Source organism: Hemitrygon akajei, chromosome 11 (assembly GCF_048418815.1).
Source record: "Hemitrygon akajei chromosome 11, sHemAka1.3, whole genome shotgun sequence".
Classification (NCBI taxonomy): Eukaryota; Metazoa; Chordata; class Chondrichthyes; order Myliobatiformes; family Dasyatidae; genus Hemitrygon; species Hemitrygon akajei.
Genome location: NC_133134.1, coordinates 84,005,203 through 84,032,073, shown reverse-complemented (window position 1 = coordinate 84,032,073; position 26,871 = coordinate 84,005,203). Strand labels below are relative to the sequence as shown.

Here is a 26,871-nt window from a genome sequence, read left to right as displayed (position 1 = left end):
ACGCGGGAGACATAAGCCCGAGAGATATACAGGCGTTCTATCCGGGAACCCCCTCTCTAGATCTTCTGGAGAAGGCGCTAGAGTCGGGGTGAAGATTCCGCCAGCTGTCCACCAAGTCAAAGGAGCCGACTAGCTCCTTTAACTTTTTCACCGATACTGGGTCGCGTTGGAGGCCCGAGTGGTCCTCCACCTCGAGGGTACAGTAGAAGTCTCCCCCGAGGATGACGCAGTCCCCAGGATCGATGGAACTCAGCAAGGTGGACAGCTGACAGAATAGGCGCGTCTGCAGCACCCCGCTCCTCGGAGCATACACGTTGATAAAATGCAGCGGTACTCCATCGAGGCACACAGCCAGGTGGAGCAGACGGCCGGGCACAACATCTTGGACTCCTACGATTTCTGGCCGAAAGGTTGGGGCCAACAGGATCGCCACCCTGCTAGAGTTGGAGCTGAGGTGACTCATGTAGACCCCGCCCTGCTACTCCAGGAGCTAAGCGGACTCGTCCCCCGGGGTGGTATGGATTTCCTGCAGGAAACTCACCGCGTGTCTCCCATCCCTTAGGACTGAGAGATTGTTATATCTGTGGAGAGAGCCCCTGCTACCATTTACATTAAGACTAGCTATGGTAAGTTTCATGTCGGGAGCACACTAGGCCTCAGCACCGATACCCTTCCCGCTGAGAGCGGTGGCGCCCTCAGCCACACAATCCCGAAGAAAACCTAGAATATACTTTGCCTTCCGGGCCCGACTGCTACCATCACTACCCTGTGACCCACCATCACTACCCTGTGACCCACCATCTCCCGAAGGAGCGAGGCTGCGTTCCACCCTGATGTCCCTCACCAGGTCATCCAGGAAGGATTTCAGCTGCCGTCTGTCATTCCCTGACACAGCATTCTTCTTCCCCTACTCCTTCCGTCTGAGGATGACTCGCAGGGACTTCACCAGCCTCGGCATGCTAGGCCAGCGAAGCGAGGCCAGTTTAGGCCGATGCTTTGCACCCACAGAGGAGTGAATGAACTCTCTGATCTCCTCCACAGGTATCAATGGGGACTTTTCAGGAGGGGTGAGGATGTCCATTGTCTCGCTATCAAAAGAATCTCCCTCCAACCCCTCACTGCAGACAGATCCCCCATCTTCCTCCTCATGTGGTGCATAAGGTGGCTGCCCCTGTAACCCACACTGCACAGCGGGTACCTCCCTCATACCTTCCCGCTCCACCGTCGCATCAGTCTTACCCACAGTTGCGACGATGGAGGGAAAATCCCCAGGGACTCCCTGCAGGCCATTAGTTGATGGGGTCGGCATGCAGGTTATATCACCCTCCCCAGGAGACAGGCATGAAGGGGACCCCAGCAGCTCTGGTCCAAGGGATTCACCGGCAGCCTGATGCTGACAGTGAGAGAGCCTGGTCTCCTCTCCGCTCATACTGCTTAATACATTTCCCTCCAGGGAGGCGCTTACTGCTAAGTCCTGGGTGGAGGGCTCCAGGTCTGTTTTAGTTGTGCAAACAGGCCCAGCACTAGCTTCCTGCACAACCACACCACCCACCACAGGACTGGTGGCTACATCTGGGGATTCAAGGTTAGACTCAACTTCCACCCGGATCCCCACCCCTTTCTGGGATTCCCCCTCATCTACATTCTCTGCCCTCTTGGGGGAACATTCCCTTCTCCTCTTCAAGCCGGAGGAGCACACAGGTGCGGAATTCACCGATGGAGCGGTACTCTCTGCTTCTATTGCCCCGTCCAACCGTACGCTTCCCCGAGCCTCCCTCTCCACCTCAGGGCAAATGGGCGTGAGCTCTGCGGTCTCGGGGGCTGACTTCTTCACGTGTTTTGACTTCTTCCTCGCTTTCTTGCCCCGCACGGGCTCCACCCCGTCCCTCGCCTGAACCTCCCCGCACGTAGTCCCAGGATCACCCGCCTGAACCACAGGGGCAGGAGCAGAGACTGGAACAGACGTAGGAACAGGGACAGGGATAGAGACAGGGTCAGGGGCAGGAGCAGGAGCCGGTACAGGTGTAGGAGCAGGAACGGGATCAGGGGCAGAGGTAGCTGGGGCACTAGTTCCCGAAGTGGACTCCCTGGGTTTTCGGGTGTTCAGACAGTCCCTCCGAAAGTGTCCCACCTCCCCGCACGCATGGCACCGTGGGCGCTCAGAGCTCCAATACACCTGATAATCTACCCCCTCGTGCCGGACAGTAAACCGGCCCTCAACTTCGTCCTCCCTTTCCAGCTGCATGAATACCTGTCGCCGGAAAGAGATTACGGTCTGGAGGGTGCGTCTCCTGAACTTGTGCCTGATGGCAGTTATTTCTGACCGTACTTGCCCCAAGCGTGCTAGTGCGGGAAGCAGGTCCTCGTTGGGGATGAAAGGCTTTACGTGACCGAGGACGATGCGTTGTGTGGGAGCTGTCACCAGCTCCATCTGTAAAAAGATGTTCTCTACCGTGATCCCTCTACTGAGGGCCCGATGCACCAACTCATCATTCCTCAGGTAAAACACCGCCTTCCCGAACTCTTTCTCGGTGGCCAAAACACTATCTCTCCCCAACAAGTCCTCCATAGCCTCCGCGCACTTTTCCAGGGTAGTTCCAGTTCGCAAAATACAGTGCACCCCGCGTTCAACTTTCACCGTCCGAAACAGGGCGTTGTCCGAGGTTGGAGAGGCAGCCGCCTTGGCATAACTCCCCGAAGGCCTGTGACTCCCTGTAGACCGGTCCGGCATGTTACTTCTGTGTCTGAATCGAGAATGATACGGTGGTGCTGCTGCTTCTAAAGTCCTGGAGCGAGTTGAGTAACTGGTCGGAAAAGTTTGTACTCGACAGTACCTTGCTGACTCAGTGCCAGAAATTCCAATGCCAGGAAAGGCTCCGTTAGTCCTGCAGAACTTCCAGGCCGTGAGAGGTCGAGACGTCTCAAATGATGTTTTGGCTCCTACACCGAACGAGAATCCTGACGATAGAGATGGAAGGAGGTTGTCCCGATGTCAGTGGGGGAACAACGGCGTTTGTCTCCGGTTTTTGGAGCGACCTGGCTTCCTGGCGAGTTGCCAGCGGCCACAGCTGGGAGCTACGCAGTTTATAGCCGTCAACGGACCCCGTCCAAACTGGCAGAAAAACTCCAAACGAAGCTTCCACACTAAACCAGCCACTCACTTAGATGTTCAAGAGACGTTTCAAACCAATTTCCAAGTAATTCAAGACCTTCATAAAGCAGTTTTTCCCCGATTTCTCCCAGCGCAATCAGAACAGCTCCACTCTGCATCTGACCCTGGGAGTGTGTGATGGGACGGTGTAGAGGGAGTTTCACTCTGCGTCTGACCCCGGGAGTGTGTGATGGGACAGTGTAGAGGGAGTTTCACTCTGTGTCTGACCCCGGGAGTGTGTGATGGGACAGTGTAGAGGGAGTTTCACTCTGTGTCTGACCCCGGGAGTGTGTGATGGGACGGTGTGGAGGGAGTTTCACTCTGTGTCCGACCCCGGGAGTGTGTGATGGGACGGTGTAGAGGGAGCCTCACTCTGTGTCCGACCCCGGGAGTGTGTGATGGGACGGTGTGGAGGGAGCTTCACTCTGTGTCCGACCCCGGGAGTGTGTGATGGGACGGTGTGGAGGGAGGTTCACTCTGTGTCCGACCCCGGGAGTGTGTGATGGGACGGTGTGGAGGGAGTTTCACTCTGTGTCCGACCCCGGGAGTGTGTGATGGGACGGTGTGGAGGGAGCTTCACTCTGTGTCCGACCCCGGGAGTGTGTGATGGGACGGTGTGGAGGGAGCTTCACTCTGTGTCCGACCCCGGGAGTGTGTGATGGGACGGTGTGGAGGGAGTTTCACTCTGTGTCCGACCCCGGGAGTGTGTGATGGGACGGTGTGGAGGGAGTTTCACTCTGTGTCCGACCCCGGGAGTGTGTGATGGGACGGTGTGGAGGGAGCTTCACTCTGTGTCCGACCCCAGGAGTGTGTGATGGGACGGTGTAGAGGGAGTTTCACTCTGTCTGACCCCGGGAGTGTGTGATGGGACGGTGTGGAGGGAGCTTCACTCTGTGTCTGACCCCGGGAGTGTGTGATGGGACGGTGTGGAGGGAGCTTCACTCTGTGTCTGACCCCGGGAGTGTGTGATGGGACGGTGTAGAGGGAGTTTCACTCTGTGTCTGACCCCGGGAGTGTGTGATGGGACAGTGTTAATTCTGGAAACATTCCTCTCTGCAGGAACGCCAGGAAGCAGAAGGCGGCAGATCATCACCGCAGGGAACACGGAGATCGTCGGGCACCGGGGGACAGCCACAAGAGGGAGCAGGAAGGGAAGTGGTCGCCGAGGGTGAGGGAGGTGTGCGAGGGAGGTGGGCAGGTGACTCCATAGAGTCTGGTCACCATTGTGTGTGTGTGTGTGTGTGTGTGTGTGTTTCCTTGACAATCTACCACAAGCTGCCCGTAAATCTCCTGTGTTTGCCTCATATTTGCGACAGACCCGTGGGTTGACATTGTTCATCTTTCCTTGCTGCCCCTCCCAAATGCAAACTCTGCCTGCTCCTGTGAGCCCCCCTCCCTCTCCCTCCTCCATAACTCACCCCCTAAAGACACTCCAACTTCTGGAACCGCCCTGACTCTGGGGGATTCGGGCCTGTGATCCTGGTGTGAGATCGCTTCCAGACCTCCCCCAGTCTCTGAATGCCCTTTCATGGAGCTGACTCTGTTGGTTGGTGTGCTCGCTCCTACTGGGATCTTCCCATGTAACTCGGGGTGTATCGGAAGGTGGGCTGTTGCCGGGGTGTGCAGGGTGAGCCTCTTGTCCCAGCAAGTCCTTTCCTTGGGAGTTTTCACCAGTCACCGGTTTAACCCACCAAATCCACACGTCGTCGGGATATGGGAGGGAACGGGAACGACGGGGAATCACTGGGGAAGCAGACACTCTCCACGCATTCACCGCCGGAGGTGGGAATCGAACCCACACCCAGCAGCTCTACCCACTGCGGCACAGGTCCATGGTGGGCCCAGGGGTGGGGTTAATTCACCTGAAGCACAGGAAAAGTCATATGGATCATGGAACTGACGGCAATAATTTATCTGAAACTGTGCCTCGATTCATAGATGTTTCAGGGTACCTCACTGCTGTGATCGGTAGTCTGACGAGTTGCACTGGGGGGCAAGGTGTATTTGTTCATCACAGTATCAGAGCTGGTTCTCTTTGTCTTTCTTTGGGGTTTTTTCTCAGTAAACATAGTCCAATTTGTACCCTCCAAGGGAGCTTCACTCTGTGTCTGACCCCGGGAGTGTGTGATGGGACAGTGTAGAAGGAACTTCACTCTGTGTCTGACCCCGGGAGTGTGTGATGGGACGGTGTGGAGGGAGTTTCACTCTGTGTCTGACCCCGGGAGTGTGTGATGGGACAGTGTAGAGGGAGTTTCACTCTGTGTCTGACCCCGGGAGTGTGTGATGGGACGGTGTGGAGGGAGCTTCACTCTGTGTGTCTATTCTGCACTAAAGATTTTATGGTGTTGATACTTTATAAATAATATTCCTGGAACGTGCACTGTTTTGAAATAGTAACTATTTAATTGGGTTAGAGTTAGGCTTTGGTTTAGCCCTTACCCAAAGTATTTAATTGATTGAGTGAATCTTGTGGACTTGATGTTAAAGTCAGTGTCAAGATTGTGTACATATTGAATAAAACTGACTTTCAACTTCATCGTTTTGTCTCAGTTTTGTTATTAAAACTCCCAAGCTTAAATACTTCGGCGAGTTAATCATTCACAGGTACAGGGATTCCAAGTAGTTTATTCCGGCTAATTGATACAATGGGGACCACTGCATCGTAGCCCAATTACTGGCTGCCCCAGTTAGCTGAAGTTTCATAGAAATAGTTTAAAGGGTATAAAAAAGACAAACTACTACTTAACTGAGTAGCAAATTATTACTGAAATGAAATGCAGATCAAGCTAGAACCACAACCAATACCTCCACGGTATTGTACAACTGTGTATTTGTTCCTGACAGTTATCAGCAGCGGCATTCGTCTGCCGTGTTCTTTTGATCGTCTGTAAATGTTTGTTCATTTACAGTGCAGACACCCAAAGCGGGCAGTGGACTGCCTTCATTCAATGATTTTGACATTTGCATCCTCCAAACCGTCATTTTCACTGTAACATTCAAAATGATTGCCGATACAGAAGAATGGCGGGGGAGGGGGGACCTCATTGAAACCAATCAGATGGAGCAGAGATGAGGAATTTCTTTAGCCAGAAGGTGGTCTATCTCGCGACTTCATTGCCACAGACCAAGTCATCGGGTATATTTAAAGCAGAGGTTGATAGTTGCACTTTATTCTGTGCAGTTTCTGTTTTCCCTTGTTCCACCTCGACCCACTGTGTAATGATCTGATCTGTGTGAACGGTGTGTAAGGCAACTTGATATGTGTTCTATGTAAACCAATTCCAACTGTGAGGTGAAGAATCCATCTTGTTATACAAGGGGGCAGTTCAAGAGTCTGATAGCAGCTGGGTAGAAGCTGTCCCTGAGCCTAGTGGTAGCTGTTCTCAGGCTTCTGCCCGATGGGAGAGGGGGTGAAGAGAGGAGGTCTGGCGTGGGAGGATCTTTGATGAGGTTGGCTGCTTTCCTGAGGCAGTGAGAAGGGTAGACAGAGTCCACGGAGGGGAGGCTGGCTCCTGCGATGTGCTGAACTGTGTCCACAACTCCGCAGTTTCTTACGGTCTCGGGCAGAGCAGTTGCCGTACCAAACCCTGAAGCGATTGGATAGGATGCTTTCTGTGGTGTGTCTAAAATCTGGTAAGGACTGCTGCTGAATTTCTTTAGCCTCCTGAGGGAGTAGAGGCATTTTGAGCTTCCTTTTCACTGAACCTCAGCTCTCTAGATGTAAACATCACCACTGTAAGTCTCTTGAAAGGACCTGATGTACGATAAAGATGAACTCTTGATCTCTGTCTGTCGTGTTTCCCTTTGTACTACCTCAGTGTTTGGAATAATCTGTGCAGGTGACATGCAAGGCAAAGTTTTTTTTCACTGTAACTTGGTACACATGACAATAATAAACCAGTTACCAGTGACCGTGGAGGAGGAGGGTGGCCTGAGGGTGTGGGTCTCTTCCCCACAAAGCCTTTGTATTGGTCATACTGAACTTCAGTGAGTTCCTTGGCACGTTCTCCTGCAACCTGGGACGTGCCAGTCAGCCACATTCCCCCATGGGCTCCACACTCTGTTGGGAGGCCAAGCCCTGAGCAGAGCAAAGAGCATCTTTCACCGGGGTCAATGATGTCCCAGCAGCTCTTGATTTCTCAAACTTCTAGTAATGCCCCCACCTTCACCATTCCCCATCCCCTTTTCCCTCTCTCACTTTATCTTCTTGCCCACCCATTGCCTCTCTCTGGTGCTCCTTCCCGTTCTTCTTTCATCCATGGTCTTCTGTCTCTTACACCAATCAACTTCCCAGCTCTTCATCCCTCCCCCTCCAGGTTTCAGAGAAACGCCTGGTGTTTCTCTCTCCCTTCCCCCCACATTTTAAATCTTCAACTCAGCTTTTCTCTCCAGTCCTGCTGAAGGGTTTTGGCCCGAAATGTCATCTGTGCTCTTCCTAGACGCTGCCTGGCTTGCTGTGATTCTCCAACATTTTGTCTGTGTGTAGCTCATGATGTCCGTCTGTTTAGGTGTACGTGTGCACGGAATGGAAAAGGAGAGAGGAGAGAAATTCCCTTCCCCCTCTCCCCCTTCTCCCAATTTCTTGTCTAGAACCCATTCTGGTTTCTGTCTCATCCTTTCTCCTCGCCTGCCCATCATCTCCCGCTGGTGCCCCTCCACCTTCCCTTTCTTTCATGGTCAACTCCTCTCCTATCAGATGGGTTCTCCTTCAGCCCTTTACCTCGTCCTCCTACCACCTTCCAGCTTCTTACTTCATCCCCCTTCCTCCATCCACCTCACCTGGTTTTACCTATCAGATAGATAGATAGATACTTTATTCATCCCCATGGGGAAATTCAACTTTTTTTTCCAATGTCCCATACACTTGTTGTAGCAAAACTAATTACATACAATACTTAACTCAGTAAAAAAAAATATGATATGCATCTAAATCACCGTCTCAAAAAGCATTAATAATAGCTTTTAAAAAGTTCTTAAGTCCTGGCGGTAGAATTGTAAAGCCTAATGGCATTGGGGAGTATTGACCTCTTCATCCTGTCTGAGGAGCATTGCATCGATAGTAACCTGTCACTGAAACTGCTTCTCTGTCTCTGGATGGTGCTATGTAGAGGATGTTCAGAGTTATCCATAATTGACCGTAGCCTACTCAGCGCCCTTCGCTCAGCTACCGATGTTAAACTCTCCAGTACTTTGCCCACGACAGAGCCCGCCTTCCTTACCAGCTTATTAAGACGTGAGGTGTCCCTCTTCTTAATGCTTCCTCCCCAACACGCCACCACAAAGAAGAGGGCGCTCTCCACAACTGACCTATAGAACATCTTCAGCATCTCACTACAGACATTGAATGACGCCAACCTTCTAAGGAAGTACAGTCGACTCTGTGCCTTCCTGCACAAGGCATCTGTGTTGGCAGTCCAGTCAAGCTTCTCATCTAACTGTACTCCCAGATACTTGTAGGTCTTAACCTGCTCCACACATTCTCCATTAATGATCACTGGCTCCATATGGGGCCTAGATCTCCTAAAGTCCACCACCATCTCCTTGGTCTTGGTGATATTGAGACGCAGGTAGTTTGAGTTGCACCATATCACAAAGTCCTGTATCAGTTTCCTATACTCCTCCTCCTGTCCATTCCTGACACACCCCACTATGGCCGTGTCATCAGCAAACTTCTGCACATGGCAGGACTCCGAGTTATATTGGAAGTCTGATGTGTACAGGGTGAACAGGACCGGAGAGAGTACGGTTCCCTGCGGCGCCCCTGTGCTGCTGACCACCGTGTCAGACCTACAGTCTCCCAACCGCACGTACTGAGGTCTATCTGTCACCACTATCACCTTCCAATTCTACTCCTCCCCTGTCCCCCACCTGCTTATTCTGGGTTCTGTCCCCTTCCTTTCCATTTCTGATCAAGGGTCTTGGCCATAACATCAACTCCATATTCCCTCCGTAGATGCTGCCTGACCTGCTGAGTTTCTCCAGCATTTTGTGTGCTGTTCCGGATGGTCCTGCAATGCACCTGGCTAGCAGTAGGTGGCGGTGTGGCCGCATCGTTGTCGGGAGCAGCGTGCAGATTCTGCAAATCCGAACCAAATTTAGAGGTTCTGGGGATCCTGAAGTTCAAGTTTATTGTGATGGCCGTACGCACACACAGGGTATGAGTGATAGGAAAATTAGTTCCTCTGTAGCAGCACGGTGCATTAGAAACATGACAAGTGTAAGCATGCATAAATAAAGAAGCAGATTCTGCCCAGTATCTCACACACACATCCCTCCCCACCACTGGGTCACATCTACAGGACACACTGCCCCAAGAAGGCAACACCCATCATCAGAACTTCCCACTATCTGGGACATGCCATCTTCTCAATGCTACAGTACTATGCCACAGTCTTGGGTATATACGACTGAACAGAAAACCCTACAGAAGGTGGTGGACTTGGCCCAGTCAATCACGGGTAAAGCCCTCCCATCCATTGAGCGCATCTACATGGAGCGTTATCACAGGAGGGCAGCATCCATCATCAGGCACCCCCACCTCCCAGGTCATGCTCTCTTCTCGCTGCTGCCATCAGGTAGACGGTACAGGAGCCTCAGGAGTCAGGCCACCAGGTTCAAGAACAGTTACCACCCCTCAACCATCAGGCTCTTGAACAAAAGAGATTACGCTCACTTGCTCTGTCATTGAAATGTTCCCAGAACCAATGATCTTACTTTCAGGACTCCTCATCTCATGTGCCCATTATTTATTGCTGTTTATTTATATTTACCTTTGCTCAGTTTGTTCTCTTCTGCTCTCTGGTTGATCTTTCATTGATCTGGTTATTGTTGTTATTCTATAGATTTGCTGAGTATTCCCGCAGGAAAATGAATCTCGGGGTTCTCTGTGGTGACATGTATGTACTTTGATAATAAAATTTACTTTGAAGATCATTTGCTTCCAAACATTTGGTTTATTACAGAACGTCTCTCTGGTGCTTCCCACTCCCTCCCCTCTCCCTTCCCCTTTCCCCCCCTCCCTGCTCTCTTCCCCCTCTCACTCCACAACGGAGACCCATATCAGAATCAGGTTTATCTCACACAAGTCATGAATTTTAGTTTTTGCGGCAACAGTACAGTGCAATACATAAAATTATTACAATGTTGTACAGACATCTTAGGCAAGAAGTTGGCCACAAAGCCATCATGCTGTTCTGTGTAATTCTGTCGTCAGAATCATTGACATAGAACATAATAAGGGGCAATCCTGACACAGACTCCTGGGGAACACCACTAGTCACTGGCAGCCAAAAGTTCCCTTTACTTCCACTCTTTGTCTGTGCTGCTTGTTATTTCTTCAAGTAATTCCAATAGATCGGGCAGGGAAGATTTTCCCTTGTGGAGACCATGCTGACTACAGGCTATTTTATCATGTGCATGCAAGTACCCCCAAGCCACATCCTTAACAGTCGACTCCAACATCTTCCCGAACACTGAGGTCAGACTAACTGGCCTATAGTTTCCTTCCTTCTACCTCTCTCCCTTCTTGAAGAGTGGAGTGACATTTACAGTTATCCAGTCTTCCGGAACCATTCCAGAATCTAGTGATTCTTGAAAGATCATTATTAATGCCTCCACAGTCTCTTCAGCCACCCCTTAAAGAACACTGGGGTGTAGTCCATTTGGTCCAGTTGATTTATCCACCTTCAGACCTTTCAGCTTCCCAAACACCATCCTCTCCCTAGTAATAGCAACTTTATTACTTCTTTCCTCGACTCTCTCAAATTCTGGCATGCTACTAATGTCTTCCACAGTGAAGACTGATGCAAATACTTAGTCAGCTTGTCTGCCGTTTCCTTGCCCCCCCACCCCCCGTCACTGCCTCTCCAGCATTGTTGCCTTGTCCCCCGTCACTGCCTCTCCAGCATTGTTGCCTTGTCCCCCGTCACTGCCTCTCCAGCATTGTTGCCTTGTCCCCCGTCACTGCCTCTCCAGCATTGTTGCCAGCAGTCCCCCGTCACTGCCTCTCCAGCATTGTTGCCTTGTCCCCCGTCACTGCCTCTCCAGCATTGTTGCCAGCAGTCCCCCGTCACTGCCTCTCCAGCATTGTTGCCTTGTCCCCCGTCACTGCCTCTCCAGCATTGTTGCCAGCAGTCCCCCGTCACTGCCTCTCCAGCATTGTTGCCTTGTCCCCCGTCACTGCCTCTCCAACATTGTTGCCTTGTCCCCCGTCACTGCCTCTCCAACATTGTTGCCTTGTCCCCCGTCACTGCCTCTCCAGCATTGTTGCCTTGTCCCCCGTCACTGCCTCTCCAGCATTGTTGCCTTGTCCCCCGTCACTGCCTCTCCAGCATTGTTGCCTTGTCCCCCGTCACTGCCTCTCCAGCATTGTTGCCTTGTCCCCCGTCACTGCCTCTCCAGCATTGTTGCCTTGTCCCCCGTCACTGCCTCTCCAGCATTGTTGCCTTGTCCCCCGTCACTGCCTCTCCAGCATTGTTGCCTTGTCCCCCGTCACTGCCTCTCCAACATTGTTGCCTTGTCCCCCGTCACTGCCTCTCCAGCATTGTTGCCTTGTCCCCCGTCACTGCCTCTCCAGCATTGTTGCCTTGTCCCCCGTCACTGCCTCTCCAGCATTGTTGCCTTGTCCCCCGTCACTGCCTCTCCAGCATTGTTGCCTTGTCCCCCGTCACTGCCTCTCCAACATTGTTGCCAGCAGTCCCCCGTCACTGCCTCTCCAGCATTGTTGCCTTGTCCCCCGTCACTGCCTCTCCAACATTGTTGCCAGCAGTCCCCCGTCACTGCCTCTCCAGCATTGTTGCCAGCAGTCCCCCGTCACTGCCTCTCCAGCATTGTTGCCAGCAGTCCCCCGTCACTGCCTCTCCAGCATTGTTGCCTTGTCCCCCGTCACTGCCTCTCCAGCATTGTTGCCTTGTCCCCCGTCACTGCCTCTCCAGCATTGTTGCCAGCAGTCCCCCGTCACTGCCTCTCCAGCATTGTTGCCTTGTCCCCCGTCACTGCCTCTCCAACATTGTTGCCTTGTCCCCCGTCACTGCCTCTCCAGCATTGTTGCCTTGTCCCCCGTCACTGCCTCTCCAGCATTGTTGCCTTGTCCCCCGTCACTGCCTCTCCAGCATTGTTGCCTTGTCCCCCGTCACTGCCTCTCCAACATTGTTGCCTTGTCCCCCGTCACTGCCTCTCCAGCATTGTTGCCAGCAGTCCCCCGTCACTGCCTCTCCAGCATTGTTGCCTTGTCCCCCGTCACTGCCTCTCCAGCATTGTTGCCTTGTCCCCCGTCACTGCCTCTCCAGCATTGTTGCCAGCAGTCCCCCGTCACTGCCTCTCCAGCATTGTTGCCTTGTCCCCCGTCACTGCCTCTCCAGCATTGTTGCCTTGTCCCCCGTCACTGCCTCTCCAGCATTGTTGCCTTGTCCCCCGTCACTGCCTCTCCAGCATTGTTGCCTTGTCCCCCGTCACTGCCTCTCCAGCATTGTTGCCAGCAGTCCCCCGTCACTGCCTCTCCAGCATTGTTGCCAGCAGTCCCCCGTCACTGCCTCTCCAGCATTGTTGCCTTGTCCCCCGTCACTGCCTCTCCAGCATTGTTGCCAGCAGTCCCCCGTCACTGCCTCTCCAGCATTGTTGCCTTGTCCCCCGTCACTGCCTCTCCAGCATTGTTGCCAGCAGTCCCCCGTCACTGCCTCTCCAGCATTGTTGCCTTGTCCCCCGTCACTGCCTCTCCAACATTGTTGCCAGCAGTCCCCCGTCACTGCCTCTCCAGCATTGTTGCCTTGTCCCCCGTCACTGCCTCTCCAGCATTGTTGCCAGCAGTCCCCCGTCACTGCCTCTCCAGCATTGTTGCCTTGTCCCCCGTCACTGCCTCTCCAGCATTGTTGCCTTGTCCCCCGTCACTGCCTCTCCAGCATTGTTGCCAGCAGTCCCCCGTCACTGCCTCTCCAACATTGTTGCCTTGTCCCCCGTCACTGCCTCTCCAACATTGTTGCCTTGTCCCCCGTCACTGCCTCTCCAGCATTGTTGCCTTGTCCCCTGTCACTGCCTCTCCAGCATTGTTGCCTTGTCCCCCGTCACTGCCTCTCCAGCATTGTTGCCTTGTCCCCCGTCACTGCCTCTCCAGCATTGTTGCCAGCAGTCCCCTGTCACTGCCTCTCCAGCATTGTTGCCTTGTCCCCCGTCACTGCCTCTCCAGCATTGTTGCCTTGTCCCCCGTCACTGCCTCTCCAGCATTGTTGCCTTGTCCCCCATCACTGCCTCTCCAGCATTGTTGCCTTGTCCCCCGTCACTGCCTCTCCAGCATTGTTGCCTTGTCCCCCGTCACTGCCTCTCCAGCATTGTTGCCTTGTCCCCCGTCACTGCCTCTCCAACATTGTTGCCTTGTCCCCCGTCACTGCCTCTCCAACATTGTTGCCTTGTCCCCCGTCACTGCCTCTCCAACATTGTTGCCAGCAGTCCCCCGTCACTGCCTCTCCAGCATTGTTGCCAGCAGTCCCCCGTCACTGCCTCTCCAGCATTGTTGCCTTGTCCCCCGTCACTGCCTCTCCAGCATTGTTGCCAGCAGTCCAATATCCACTCCTGGATCTCTTCCACATTTCATTTAGCTTAAGAAGCTTTTGGGATCCTCTTTAATGCTATTGGCCAGCTTAGATTCATATTCCATCTTTCCCTTCTTTAAGACTTTTTTAGCTGCTTTCTGTTGATTTTTAAAAGCCTCCCAATTTTCTAACTCCCAACTAACTTTCACTCTATTATTTGCCCCCTCTCTGAATGCAGTTGAGTTGGCTGTTACACGATCATCATAACGTACTCATGATGAGTTACGTTACGACTCTGCCCGAATGAGCAATATGCAAAATATAGGGATTTGTAATAAATAGTATGTACAGAAAGATATACAACAGGACAGTCAATATAGCTTAGAAATACAGTTGTGTCAGCGTGAATTAATCAGTCTAATGGCCCAGTGGAAGAAGCTGTCCCGGAGCCTGTTGGTCCTGGCTTTTATGCTGCGGTACCGTTTCCCGGATGGTAGCTGCTGGGACAGTTTGTGGTTGGGGTGACTCAGGTCCCCAATGATCCTTCAGGCCCGTTTTACACACCTGTCTTTGTAAATGTCCTGAATAGTGGGAAGTTCACATCTACAGATGCGCTGGGCTGTCCGCACCACTCTCTGCAGAGTCCTGCGATTGAGGGAAGTACAGTTCTCATACCAGGTAGTGATGCAGCCAGTCAGGATGCTCTCAATTGTGGCCCTGTAGAAAGTTCTTACGATTTGGGGGCCCACACCAAACTTCTTCCACTGTCTGAGGTGAAAGAGGCGCTGTTTTGCTTTTTTCACCACAGACCACGTGAGGTCCTCAGTGATGTTTGTGCCGAGGAACTTGAAGCTGTTCACCCTCTCAACCCCAGATCCATTGATGTCAATAGGGATGAGCCTGTCTCCTTTCGTCCTGTAGTCCACAACCAGCTCCTTTGTTTTTGCGATGTTGAGGGAGAGGTTGTTTTCTTGACACCACTGTGTCAGAGAGATGATTTCCTCTCTGTAAGCTGCCTCATTATTATTTGAGATTAGGCCAATCAGTGTAGTACCTTCAGCAACTTTAATTAGCAGATTGGAGCTGTGGGTGGTGATACAGTCATGGGTACACAGAGAGTAAAGGAGGGGGCTTTTATGTTGGCTTTAACTTCTTTTGTCAGCCACGTTGCCTTTTGAATACTATTTCTTTGGGATTATCTATTCTGCACCTTCGGACTTGCTCCCAAAAACTCCTGCCATCATCCCTGCTAATGTTCCCTTCCAATCAATTTTAGCCAGCTCCTCAACTCATGCCTCTGTAATTCCCTTTACTCCACTGTAATACTTCAGCTTCTCCTTCTCAAATTGCTGGGTGTACTCTATCGTATCATGATGACTCCTAAGGGTTCCTTTATCTTAAGCTCTCTAATCGATTCTGGTTCATTGCATAACACCCGATCCACAGTAGCCAATCCCCTAGTGGGCTCAACCGCAAACTGCTCTAAAACGCCGTCTCGTAGACATTCTACAACTTCCCCCACCAACCTGATGCTCGACAAACCTTTCGAGGAAGAGGAAGCCAAAAAGATGCTGAGGACAGGGCTGTGAATGGACAGTATTTGGTCTTTGACAAAGATCCCTCATGGTATGCAGGACTGCAAGATTAGGTCCGATGGAATCTAGGGAGAGCAAGTTAGGCTCAGAGAAAGAAAGCAGAGGATGGTAGTTGAAGGTTGTTTCTTGAAATAGAGGCTGGTGTTGGGACCCGTGTTATTTATTATTTATATATATAAATGATTTGGGTGTCAATGCACAAAACTGAGGTTGGTCTTCTCAAGACAATCACAAAACATGGAGATTGTTGAAGGAAAATATCAGCCCCACCCCCACATGCAAAAAAGACAAATGGCGTTAACAGGAATAAGAACATCAACCCCACCCCGTGTGCAAAAAAATTGTGCAAACCGCAACAGGGCGGAATGAGTAAAAATACAAAAACACAAAATCGAAAGAGTCCATTCAAACTACAGTCCAATCCAAAACCGCAAACCCTGAGCTTCGATACCATCCTCCAACAGCTTCAAGGGAGAGAGAGAGAGAGACCATTCGAACACAGGGATCTTCCCTTGGGAGCAACGAGTGAGAAGGAGAGACAGAGAGACACACACACACACACAGATACTTGCCCCTGGCAGCAGCGAGCGAGAGGCGGGTAGACAGTGCTGAAGTTTGCGGATGATGTGGAATGAGGAGATTTTGCTGATAGTGAAAAAGTTTATTGCAGATCACAGGCAGATCTTGGACAGTTAGGGAAGTGGGCTAAAGAGAGGCAAACGGGTTTCAATTCAGTTGATGTACTTTGGAAGATAAACCCATAAACTATGCCATGACTGGCAGGGCACCAGGGAGTGCAAACAAGCAGAGGGACTTTGGACCACAAGGATATAGTTCATTAAAGTCGTGTCATAGGGCGGAGACAAAGATGCCCAGCACCCTGACCTTCTCCATTAAGTAAGACTCGTGACATAACTGACTGGTGAGGCTGCATGTGGAGTACTGTGTACAGGAGTGTGTCTGTACTCGTGTGTGTGTTTGTGTGTGTGTGTGTGTCTGAGGGTCCATTTGTGTGTCTGCATCTCTGTATGTGTTCCTGTGTGTTTGTCTGCGTCTGTGCAAGTCCGCGTGTGGGTGCCCGTGTCTCCGTGTTTCTGTGTGCTCTTCCCCATGCCCGTGTAGGTTTCCCCAGCATGCTCCGGTTTTCGCCTCTCCATTCCAATGCCGTGCGGGATCAACACAACCATCCCTCAGCACCTGATTGGAAAGCTGAGCCTACGGGGCCTGAACACCTCCCTCTGCAACTGGATCCTAGACTTCCTGACTGGGAGACCTCAGTCAGTCCGGATCGGGAGCAGCATCTCCAACACCATCACATTGAGCACGGGGGCTCCCCAGGGCTGCGTGCTCAGTCCACTGCTGTTCACTCTGCTGACCCACGACTGTGCTGCAACACACAGCTCAAACCACATCATCAAGTTCGCCGATGACACGACCGTGGTGGGTCTCATCAGCAAGAACGACGAGTCAGCTTACAGAGAGGAGGTGCAGCGGCTAACGAACTGGTGAAGAGCCAACAACCTGTCTCTTAATGTGAACAAAACAAAAGAGATGGTTGTTGACTTCAGGAGGGCACGGAGCAACCACTCCCCACTGAAAATCGATGGCTCCTCGGTAGAGATCGTAAAGAGCACCAAATTTCTTGGTGTTCACCTGGCGGAGAATCTCACCTGGTCCCTCAGCACCAGCTCCATGGCAAAGAAAGCCCAGCAGCGTCTCTACTTTCTGCGAAGGTTGAGGAAAGTCCATCTCCCAACACCCCCCCATCCTCATCACATTCTACAGGGGTTGTATTGAGAGCATCCTGAGCAGCTGCATCACTGCCTGGTTCAGAAATTGCACCATCTCGGATCGCAAGACCCTGCAGCGGATAGTGAGGTCAGCTGAGAAGATCATCGGGGTCTCTCTTCCCGCCATTACGGACATTTACACTACACGCTGCATCCGCAAAGGAAACAGCATTAGGAAGGACCCCACACACCCCTCACAGAAACTCTTCTCCCTCCTGCCGTCTGGGAAAAGGATCCGAAGCATTCGGGCTCACACGACCAGACTATGTAACAGTTTCTTCCCCCAAGCTATCAGACTCCTCAATACCCAGAGCCTAGACTGACACCTTGCCCTACTGTCCTGTTTATTATTTATTGTAATGCCTGCACTGTTTTTGTGCACTTTATGCAGTCCAGTGTAGGTCTGTAGTCTAGTGTAGCTTTCTCTGTGTTGTTTTTTTTTACGTAGTTCAGTCTAGTTTTTGTACTGTGTCATGTAACACCATGGTCCTGAAAAACGTTGTCTCATTTTTACTATGTACTGTACCAGCAGTTATGGTCGAAATGACAATAAAAGTGACTTGACTTGATCGGAGAGTTAATCAACCATTGTAAATCAAACCCCACCCCCCGAAATAAGTGTGCAAGGGGGGAGCTATTGGAAATGCTGGGAAGAGAGAGCAAGTTACAGGGAAGTAATTGCCGAAATCCAGCATGAACTCGATGGACCGAAAGGCTTTCGCCAATGAACCCAAGTCCTCTCACACACCGGAAGGAGACGCACTTGAGCCTCCTCTGACATAACTAGATGTATATTATACCATCTCCCACTGTGCATTCCACCATTGAACACAAACTCCCAGGAAATGAATAACATTCCTCTTGTTATGAGGACGTATCTAGGCGAGGCCTATGCAGCATTCTTTATCTGAGAATGAGAGAAGCCAGTGTTTTCTGTGGCACTGCCTAGCAACGGAGAATAAATCGGACAAGTTGAGACGGGGAGGGTGCCTTGTGAATTATTCAACTGAGAATGTTTTGTTGTTTCGGTAAAGGTGTTGCAAGGCCCAATACTCTCCGTCTTGATGAACCCGGCAACACTCCCCGTCTCTGTAGCCTCCTCCGCCCCTACACATCCCTGTAAACTGCTCCCCTATATCCCTCCTGTCTCTGTAAACCCCACCATCCTTGTCTCTGTTAACCCCCTCTGCTATACCCCTCTCCAACTCTGTAATGCCCTCGAGCCCTGACTTCCCTCTGTCTCTGTTACCCCCCGCTGACCCCTACATCTTTCCTCATCTCTGTGACCCCACCTGGCCCCTACCCCTCCCCATCTCTGTAATCCCTCTGCCCCTAAACCCTTCCAAATCTCTGTAACACCCACCCCCAGCACCTATACCTCTCCTCATCTCTGTGACCCCCTCCAACCCCTACAGCCCTCCTTGTCTTTGTAAACCCCTCCGGCCACTACACCCCTCCCCAGAGGCTGGAAGGGGCTCCCAGAGATGGACAGGGGTGTAAGGGACAGAGGGGTTTTCAAATGCGGGTAAGATTGTAGGAATCAGAGGGTGGGGCGTTATCTGATCCTGGTGTGAATGAGATACGAGTCACATTCACAGAAGCTTAAAATGTTTCCCTGAATTGTATCAGCCCCAAGCAGCGAAACAAGATCATCTTTCAAAAGCCCAAAGCAGACACACAAGGAACTGATACAGAATATCTCACTCATTCCTGATACCAGGTGTGGGATCAGGGAAGGGGGATTTCCTCTCACAGCTCGCAGGAAGTTTCTGCACAATTCTCCCTGCCCCCTCACACTCATCCTTTACGTCAGTTTGTTCTGGTTAAAGAGTTGGTGTGGTGCCTGTGTTCTGACCAAATCAGCAGTCCATCAATTAGAAATTGATTCATCTGCTGTACAACAGTTTGGAAATCCAATCACCCACTCTCCATCTCAGAAATCCGATCACCCACTGTCCATCTCAGAAATCGAATCACCCACTGTCCATCTCAGAAATCCGATCACCCACTCTCCGTCTCAGAATTCCGATCACCCACTGCCCGTCTCAGAAATCCGATCACCCACTGTCCATCTCAGAAATCCGATCACCCACTCTCCATCTCAGAAATCCGATCACCCACTGTCCATCTCAGAAATCCGATCACCCACTCTCCGTCTCAGAATTCCGATCACCCACTGTCCGTCTCAGAAATCCGATCACCCACTGTTCATCTCTGAAATCCGATCACCCACTGTCCGTCTCAGAAATCCGATCACCCACTCTCCATCTCAGAAATCCGATCACCCACTCTCCATCTCAGAAATCTAATCACCCACTGTCCGTCTCCGAAATCCGATCACCCACTGTCCATCTCAGAAATCGAATCACCCACTGTCCGTCTCAGAAATCCGATCACCCACTCTCCATCTCAGAAATCCGATCACCCACTGTCCATCTCAGAAATCCGATCACCCACTCTCCGTCTCAGAATTCCGATCACCCACTGTCCGTCTCAGAAATCCGATCACCCACTGTTCATCTCTGAAATCCGATCACCCACTGTACGTCTCAGAAATCCGATCACCCACTCTCCATCTCAGAAATCCGATCACCCACTCTCCATCTCAGAAATCTAATCACCCACTGTCCATCTCAGAAATCCGATCACCCACTGTCCGTCTCAGAAATCCGATCACCCACTGTCCATCTCAGAAATCGAAACACCCACTGTCCATCTCAGAAATCCGATCACCCACTGTCCGTCTCAGAAATCTGATCACCCACTGTCCATCTCAGAAATCCGATCAACCACTGTCCATCTCAGAAATCCGATCATCCACTCTCCATCTCAGAAATCCGATCACCCACTGTCTGTCTCAGAAATCCGATCACCCACTCTCCATCTCAGAAATCCGATCACCCACTCTCCGTCTCAGAATTCCGATCACCCACTGTCCGTCTCAGAAATCCGATCACCTACTGTCCATCTCAGAAATCCGATCACCCACTCTCCGTCTCAGAAATCCGATCACCCACTCTCCGTCTCAGAAATCCGATCATCCACTTTTCCATGAGCTAGAAATCTGACAATATCCCCTATAAAAATGCTTGAAAATCCAGGTCACCTGGTATCTCTATTAAAGATCTTTTGACCACACCATTTAAACTGACCATTACCCTGTCCCCCCGTTCCCTTCAATCCCATCTGGGACCCTGCTTCCCAATCTCTCTAAACCTACTGGCGTCCTGTTTACTGTTCCCTTTAAACCCAGGGGACCACTGTTTCCTTGTTCCTTCTAAATCCACCGGGGTCCCTGCTTCCCACCCCCTTTAAACTCCCCATTATCAGATGATAATAAGCCAGTTTCTGTTTCTGCCAGGCTTTAAATATTTCAGAAAGGACAGGGAGGGAGGCAAAAGAGGTGGGGGAGTGGCACTGTTGGCCAGAGATAGTGTCAGGGCGTCAGAAAAGGAGGAAGTCATGGATGGATTGTCTACGGAGTCTCTGTGGGTGGAGGTTAGGAACAGGAAGTGGTCAATAACTCTACTGGGTGTTTTTATAGACTGCCCAATAGTAACAGGGACATCAAGGAATAGATAGGGAGGCAGCAGATTCTGGAAAGGTGTAATAATAACAGTGTTGTCATGGTGAGAGATTTTAATTTCCCAAATATCGATTGGCATTTCCCTAGAGCGAGGGATTTAGATGGGGTGGAGTTTGTTAAGTGTGTTCAGGAAGGTTTGCTGACACAATATGTAGGTAAGCGTACAAGAGGGGAGACTGTACTTGATCTGGTATTGGGAAATGAACCTGGTCAGGTGTCAGGTCTCTCAGTGGGAGAGCATTTTGGAGACAATGATCACAATTCTATCTCCTTTACCATAGCATTGGAGAGGGATAGGAACAGACAAGTTAGGAAAGGGGTTTAATTTAATGGGAAATATGAGGCTATCAGGTAGGAACTTGGAAGCATAAATTGGGAACAGATATTCTCAGGGAAATGTATGCAAAAAAATGTAGCAAATGTTCAGGGGATATTTGCGTGGAGTTCTGCATAGGCATGTTCCAATGAGACAGGGAAAGGATGGTAGGGTACAGGAATGGTGGTGTACAAAGGCTGTTGTAAATCTAGTCAAGAAGAAAAGAAGAGCTTACAAAAGGTTAAAAGAAATAAGGTCATGATATGAATCTAGAAGTTTATAAGGCTAGCAGGAAGGGGCTTAAGAATGAAATTAGGAGAGCCAGAAGGGGCCATGAAAGGCCTTGGTGGGCAGGAATAAGGAAAACCTCAGGGAATTCTACAAGCACGTGAAGAGCAAGAGGATAAGACGTGAGAGAATAGGACCAATCAAGTGTGACAGTGGGAAAGTGTGTATGGAACCGGAGATAGCAGAGGTACTTAATGAATACTTTGCTTCAGGATTCGCTATGGAAAAGGATCTTGGGGATTGTAGGGATGACTTGCAGCAGACTGAAATGCTTGAGCATGCAGATATTAAGAAAGAGGATGTGCTGGAGCTTTTGGAAAGCATCAAGTTGGATAAGTCACCGGGACTGGATGAGATGTACCCCAGGCTACTGTCGGAGGCGAGGGAGGAGTTTGCTGAGCCTCTGGTGATGATGAACAGAGATGGAGGGGGTGTAACAGAGACATGGAGGGGGGTGTAACAAACAGTGACAGAGAGGGGATGTAACGAACAGTGATGGGGAGGGGGTGTAACGAACAGAGACGGGGGTGTAACAGAGATAGGGAAGGGGTGTAACAAACAGAGACAGAGAGGGGGTGTAACAGAGACGGGGAGGGAGTGTAACAAACAGAGACGGGGGTGTAACAGAGACAGAGAGGGAGTGTAACAAACAGAGACAGGGAGGGGGTGTAACAGAGACAGAGAGGGAGTGTAACAAACAGAGACAGAGAGGGGGTGTAACAAACAGAGACAGGGGGTGTAACAGAGACAGAGAGGGAGTGTAACAAACAGAGACAGGGAGGGGGTGTAACAGAGACAGAGAGGGAGTGTAACAAACAGAGACAGAGAGGGAGTGTAACAGAGACAGAGAGGGAGTGTAACAAACAGAGACAGAGAGGGAGTGTAACAGAGACAGAGAGGGGGTGTAACGAACAGAGACGGGGGTGTAACAGAGACAGGAAAGGGATGTAACGAACAGAGATGGGGAGGGGGTGTAACGAACAGAGACGGGGAGGGGGTGTAACGAACAGAGACGGGGGTGTAACAGAGATAGGGAAGGGGTGTAATGAACAGAGATGGGGAGGGGGTGTAACGAACAGAGACGGGGGTGTAACGGAGACAGGGAAGGGGTGTAACGAACAGTGACAGGGAAGGGGTGTAACGAACAGAGACGGGGGTGTAACGGAAGACAGGGAAGGGGTGTAACGAAAAGAGACGGGAAGGGGTGTAATGAACAGTGACAGGGAGGGGGGTAACGAACAGAGACGGGGAGGGGGTGTAACGAACAGAGACGGGGAGGGGGTGCAACAAACAGAGACTGGGGTGTAACAGAGACAGGGAAGGGGTTTAACGAACAGAGATGGGGAGGGGGTGTAACGAACAGAGATGGGGAGGGGGTGTAACGAACAGTGACAGGGAGGGGGTGTAACGAACAGAGACGGGGAGGGGGTGTAACGAACAGAGACGGGGGTGCAACAGAGACAGGGAAGGGGTTTAACGAACAGAGATGGGGAGGGGGTGTAACGAACAGAGATGGGGAGGGGGTGTAACGAACAGTGACAGGGAGGGGGTGTAACGAACAGAGACGGGGAGGGGGTGTAACAAACAGAGACAGGGGTGTAATGGAAACAGGGAAGGGGTGTAACGAACAGAGATGGGGAGGGGTTGTAACAGAGACAGGGAAGGGGTGTAATGAAAAGAGATGGGAGGGTTGTAATGAACAGTGACAGGGAGGGGGTGTAACGAACAGAGACGGGGAGGGGGTGTAACGAACAGAGACGGGGTGTAACGGAGACAGGGAAGGGGTGTAACGAAAAGAGATGGGGAGGGGGTGTAATGAACAGTGACAGGGAGGGGGTGTAACGAACAGAGACAGGGAAGAGGTGTAACGAACAGAGACGGGGAGGGGGTGTAACAAACAGTGACAGGGAGGGGGTGTAACGAACAGAGATAGGAGGGGTGCAGGACCAGAGATGGATATGAACACTCTCATCAAGTTATCAGTGGGTGGCCATTTAACACGGAGGTGGGGAGCCTCTGGAATTCTTCACTGGAGGCTGTGGGAAATGGATCGCTAGAGGTGGGTCGTTGAAGAGGAGGGAGGTACATTGTTGGAAGAACAGGTGACGGACAAGGCAGATCTGAAGCCTCTCAGATATTAAATGGGCTGGATAGAGTGGATATGAAGAGGGGGTTCCTCATGGTAGTAGAGTACAGGATGCTAGGGCGCAGCCCTCTAGAACTGAGATGAGGGGGAATTTCTTCAGCCCAAAGGGTGGTGAATCTGTGGAATTCATTGGCACAAAGGGTGTTTGTAAGGCAGAGATTAATAGGTTCTTCATTGGTACAGGAATACTGTCACCGAGAGAAAGCAGGGCCGGAACAACATTAGCCATGATTGAACGGCTTCATTCTGTGATTATGCTCGAGTTGAAGGGTGGGGAGGAGACTTGAGGGGCTGAATGGCCTATTTCCTCCAGTCGTGGGACACAACACTGGCTCCAAAGTGGCTGCTGTTGCTAAAGGACGAGCCGGGCTCGATGACAACTGGCCGGGAAGAAGAAACGCCAAACCGGATCGTCCAACTGTCAACGAGGCATCTGCTGAGCGAGGGTGAATTCCGAGCAGGTACAACTCACCCGGCCTGCAGGCAAAAGGGTGTTAGGAACACCCGGCAAGTCAGTCAGCGTCCGTGGTGGGAATGGATGGAAATGCTCAGTTTAAGTTGCAAGGAGGGGTGAGGACAGGAGGGCAGCAGAAGTAAGTCATCGCCATGGGGTCAGTCAGGGGGCGATAATAGAACCGAACGCCATTCCTATTTCCCCATAAGTCAGAACTGGTAGTCCATAGGACATAGGATCAGAATGAGGCCACTCAGCCCATCACATCTGCTCCAGCATTCCATCATGGTTCATTTACTATCCCTCTCATTCCCCCGCCTTCTCTCCGTAACCTTTGATGCCCTGACTAATCAAGAATTTAACAAACTCTGTTTTAAATATACCCAATGTCTTGGCCTCACACCCGTTTGTGGCAATGAATTCTGCAAATTCCCCACTCTCTAGTTAAGAAAATCCCCCTCATCCCTGGTTCTAAAGGGATGACCCTCTATTCTGAGGCTGTGCCCTCTGGTCCGAGACTCCCCCACTATAGGAAACTTCCTCTCCACATCTACTCTAGCTAGGCCTTTCAATATTTGATAAATTCCAATGAGTTCCTCCCTCATTCTTCTAAACTCCAGCAAGTACAAGCCCAGAGCCACCAAATGCCCCTCATACATTAACCCTTTCATTCCCAGGATCACTCTCGTGCACCCTCTCCAATGCCAGCACATCCATTCCTAAATAAGGGGCCCAAAGCGACTCATGATATTCCAAGCCTCTTTACTTTTCTACTCTAGTTCTCTTGAAATGAACGTTAACATTGGATTTGCCACTGACCCAACCTTTACAGAATCCTCCCAAGTCCCTTTTGCACCTTTGATTTCTGAGTTTTTCTCCCCGTTTAGAAAATAGTCTGTGCCTTTATTCCTGTTGGGTGCAGTCTTACGTTGGTTCCATTGAGTTTCTTGGACCTTGGATTTACTGTGAACGCCTGCAAGAAAATGAATCTCAGGGTCCGATATGTAATTAATTCACTTTTAACTTGCTCCTAAAGTGCACTTGCCGAACATGAGATGACCTGAATTGATTAGGTTTAGGTTGCAAGGGACAGGGAACGAATGGTGACAGAAGTGTGGTGATACTTGCAGGCACATCGTGCTTTGTTGTGCGTGTGACGAATAGAAGCTAATCTTTATCCAAGGGGGCCGGGCGAGGACCGGAATTCCTCAGGGGTGAGCTGTCCGGTCGATGGAATCAGCCAGGAGATCACGGTACAAAGCGAAGCCTAATTGTGGTGAAGAGATAGCTTGTGCAAGGCACAGCTTGTTGAGTCTATTCAGGTTGCACATTCCACTGTAATTCCATAGAGACAAGTTTATCTGGTATTGCCGCTAACAAGCCCAGTCAAGTTCATTGCTATGAGAACCAGTAGCTGTACTGTATCATGGAAAATTAGCTTGCAGGCACGTAACTACAGACAACGTGCGTAAAAGGATGTACACAAATTAGATAAGTTATAAAAGACTGAGTGAAACAAAACTGTGCAGAGCAGAACATTCAGTGCAGAAACACAGCGACAAGTCCATGCTGGTGCAAGAGGTGGTCTCTAGTGTTTCTGTACTGACTGGGGCCGTGCCGGTTGGGTCAGGAACCGAATGGTTGAAGGGAAGTCGCTGTTCCTGACCCTGGTGGTGTGGGACTTCAGGCTTCTGTACCTCCTGCCGATGGGAGCTGGGAGAAGATGGCCTGGCCCGGATGGTAGGGATCTTCGATCGTGGATGTGGCCTTGCTGAAGCAGCGTGTCCTGTAGATATGACCGATGGTAGGGCGGGAGCCCATGATGTATTGAGCCGAGTCTACTGCACTCTGCAGCTTCTTAGAACACAGTACAGCACAGGCCGTTCAGCCCACAATGTTGTGCCAGCCTTTGAATCTACTCTAAGATAGATAGATAGATAGATAGATAGATAGATAGATAGATAGATACTTTATTCATCCCCATGGGGAAATACAACTTTTTTTCCAATGTCCCATACACTTGTTGTAGCAAAACTAATTACATACAATACTTAATTCAGTAAAAAATATGATATGCATCTAAATCACTATCTCAAAAAGCATTAATAATAGCTTTTAAAAAGTTCTTAAGTCCTGGCGGTAGAATTGTAAAGCCTAATGGCATTGGGGAGTATTGACCTCATCCTGTCTGAGTCGAATTCCCTTCATCAGTCAAATTCCCTCCTACATAACCCTCCATTTCTCTGTTGTCCATGTTTTTACGTTTGAAATGCCACCCCAGACTGTGATGCATCCAGTCAGGGTATTAGACAATAGACAATAGGTGCAGAAGTAGACCATTCGGCCCTTCGAGCCTGCACCGCCATTTTGAGATCATGGCTGATCATCTACTATCAATACCCGGTTTCTGCCTTGACCCCATATCCCTTGATTCCCCTATCCATAAGATACCTATCTAGCTCCTTCTTGAAAGCATCCAGAGAATTGGCCTCCACTACCTTCCGAGGCAGTGCATTCCAGACCCCCACAACTCTCTGGGAGAAGAAGTTTTTCCTTAACTCTGTCCTAAATGACCTACCCCTTATTCTCAAACCATGTCCTCTGGTACTGGACTCTCCCAGCATCTGGAACATATTTCCTGCCTCTATCTTGTCCAATCCCTTAATAATCTTGTATGTTTCAATCAGATCCCCTCTCAACCTCCTTAATTCCAGCGTGTACAAGCCCAGTCTCTCTAACCTCTCTGCGTAAGACAGTCCAGACATCCCAGGAATTAACCTCGTGAATCTACACTGCACTTCCTCTACAGCCAGGATGTCCTTCCTTAACCCTGGAGACCAAAACTGTACACAATACTCCAGGTGTGGTCTCACCAGGGCTCTGTACAAATGCAAGAGGATTTCCTTGCTCTTGTACTCAATTCCCTTTGTAATAAAGGCCAACATTCCATTAGCCTTCTTCACTGCCTGCTGCACTTGCTCATTCACCTTCAGTGACTGATGAACAAGGACTCCGAAATCTC

General features: G+C 50.7%; 1 protein-coding gene across 1 annotated transcript in view; it reads left to right on the top strand.

The window, feature by feature from the left end:
- LOC140735783 (uncharacterized) overlaps positions 1-5,687 on the top strand; it is a 43,812-nt gene extending 38,125 nt beyond the window's left edge. Inside the window, exon 12 of the mRNA XM_073061260.1 lies at positions 4,211-5,687. Within this exon, the coding sequence (XP_072917361.1) occupies positions 4,211-4,361 (151 nt within the window). The 3' untranslated portion in view covers positions 4,362-5,687. The remainder of the gene's footprint in view (positions 1-4,210) is intronic.
- Positions 5,688-26,871: the final 21,184 nt, after the last annotated feature.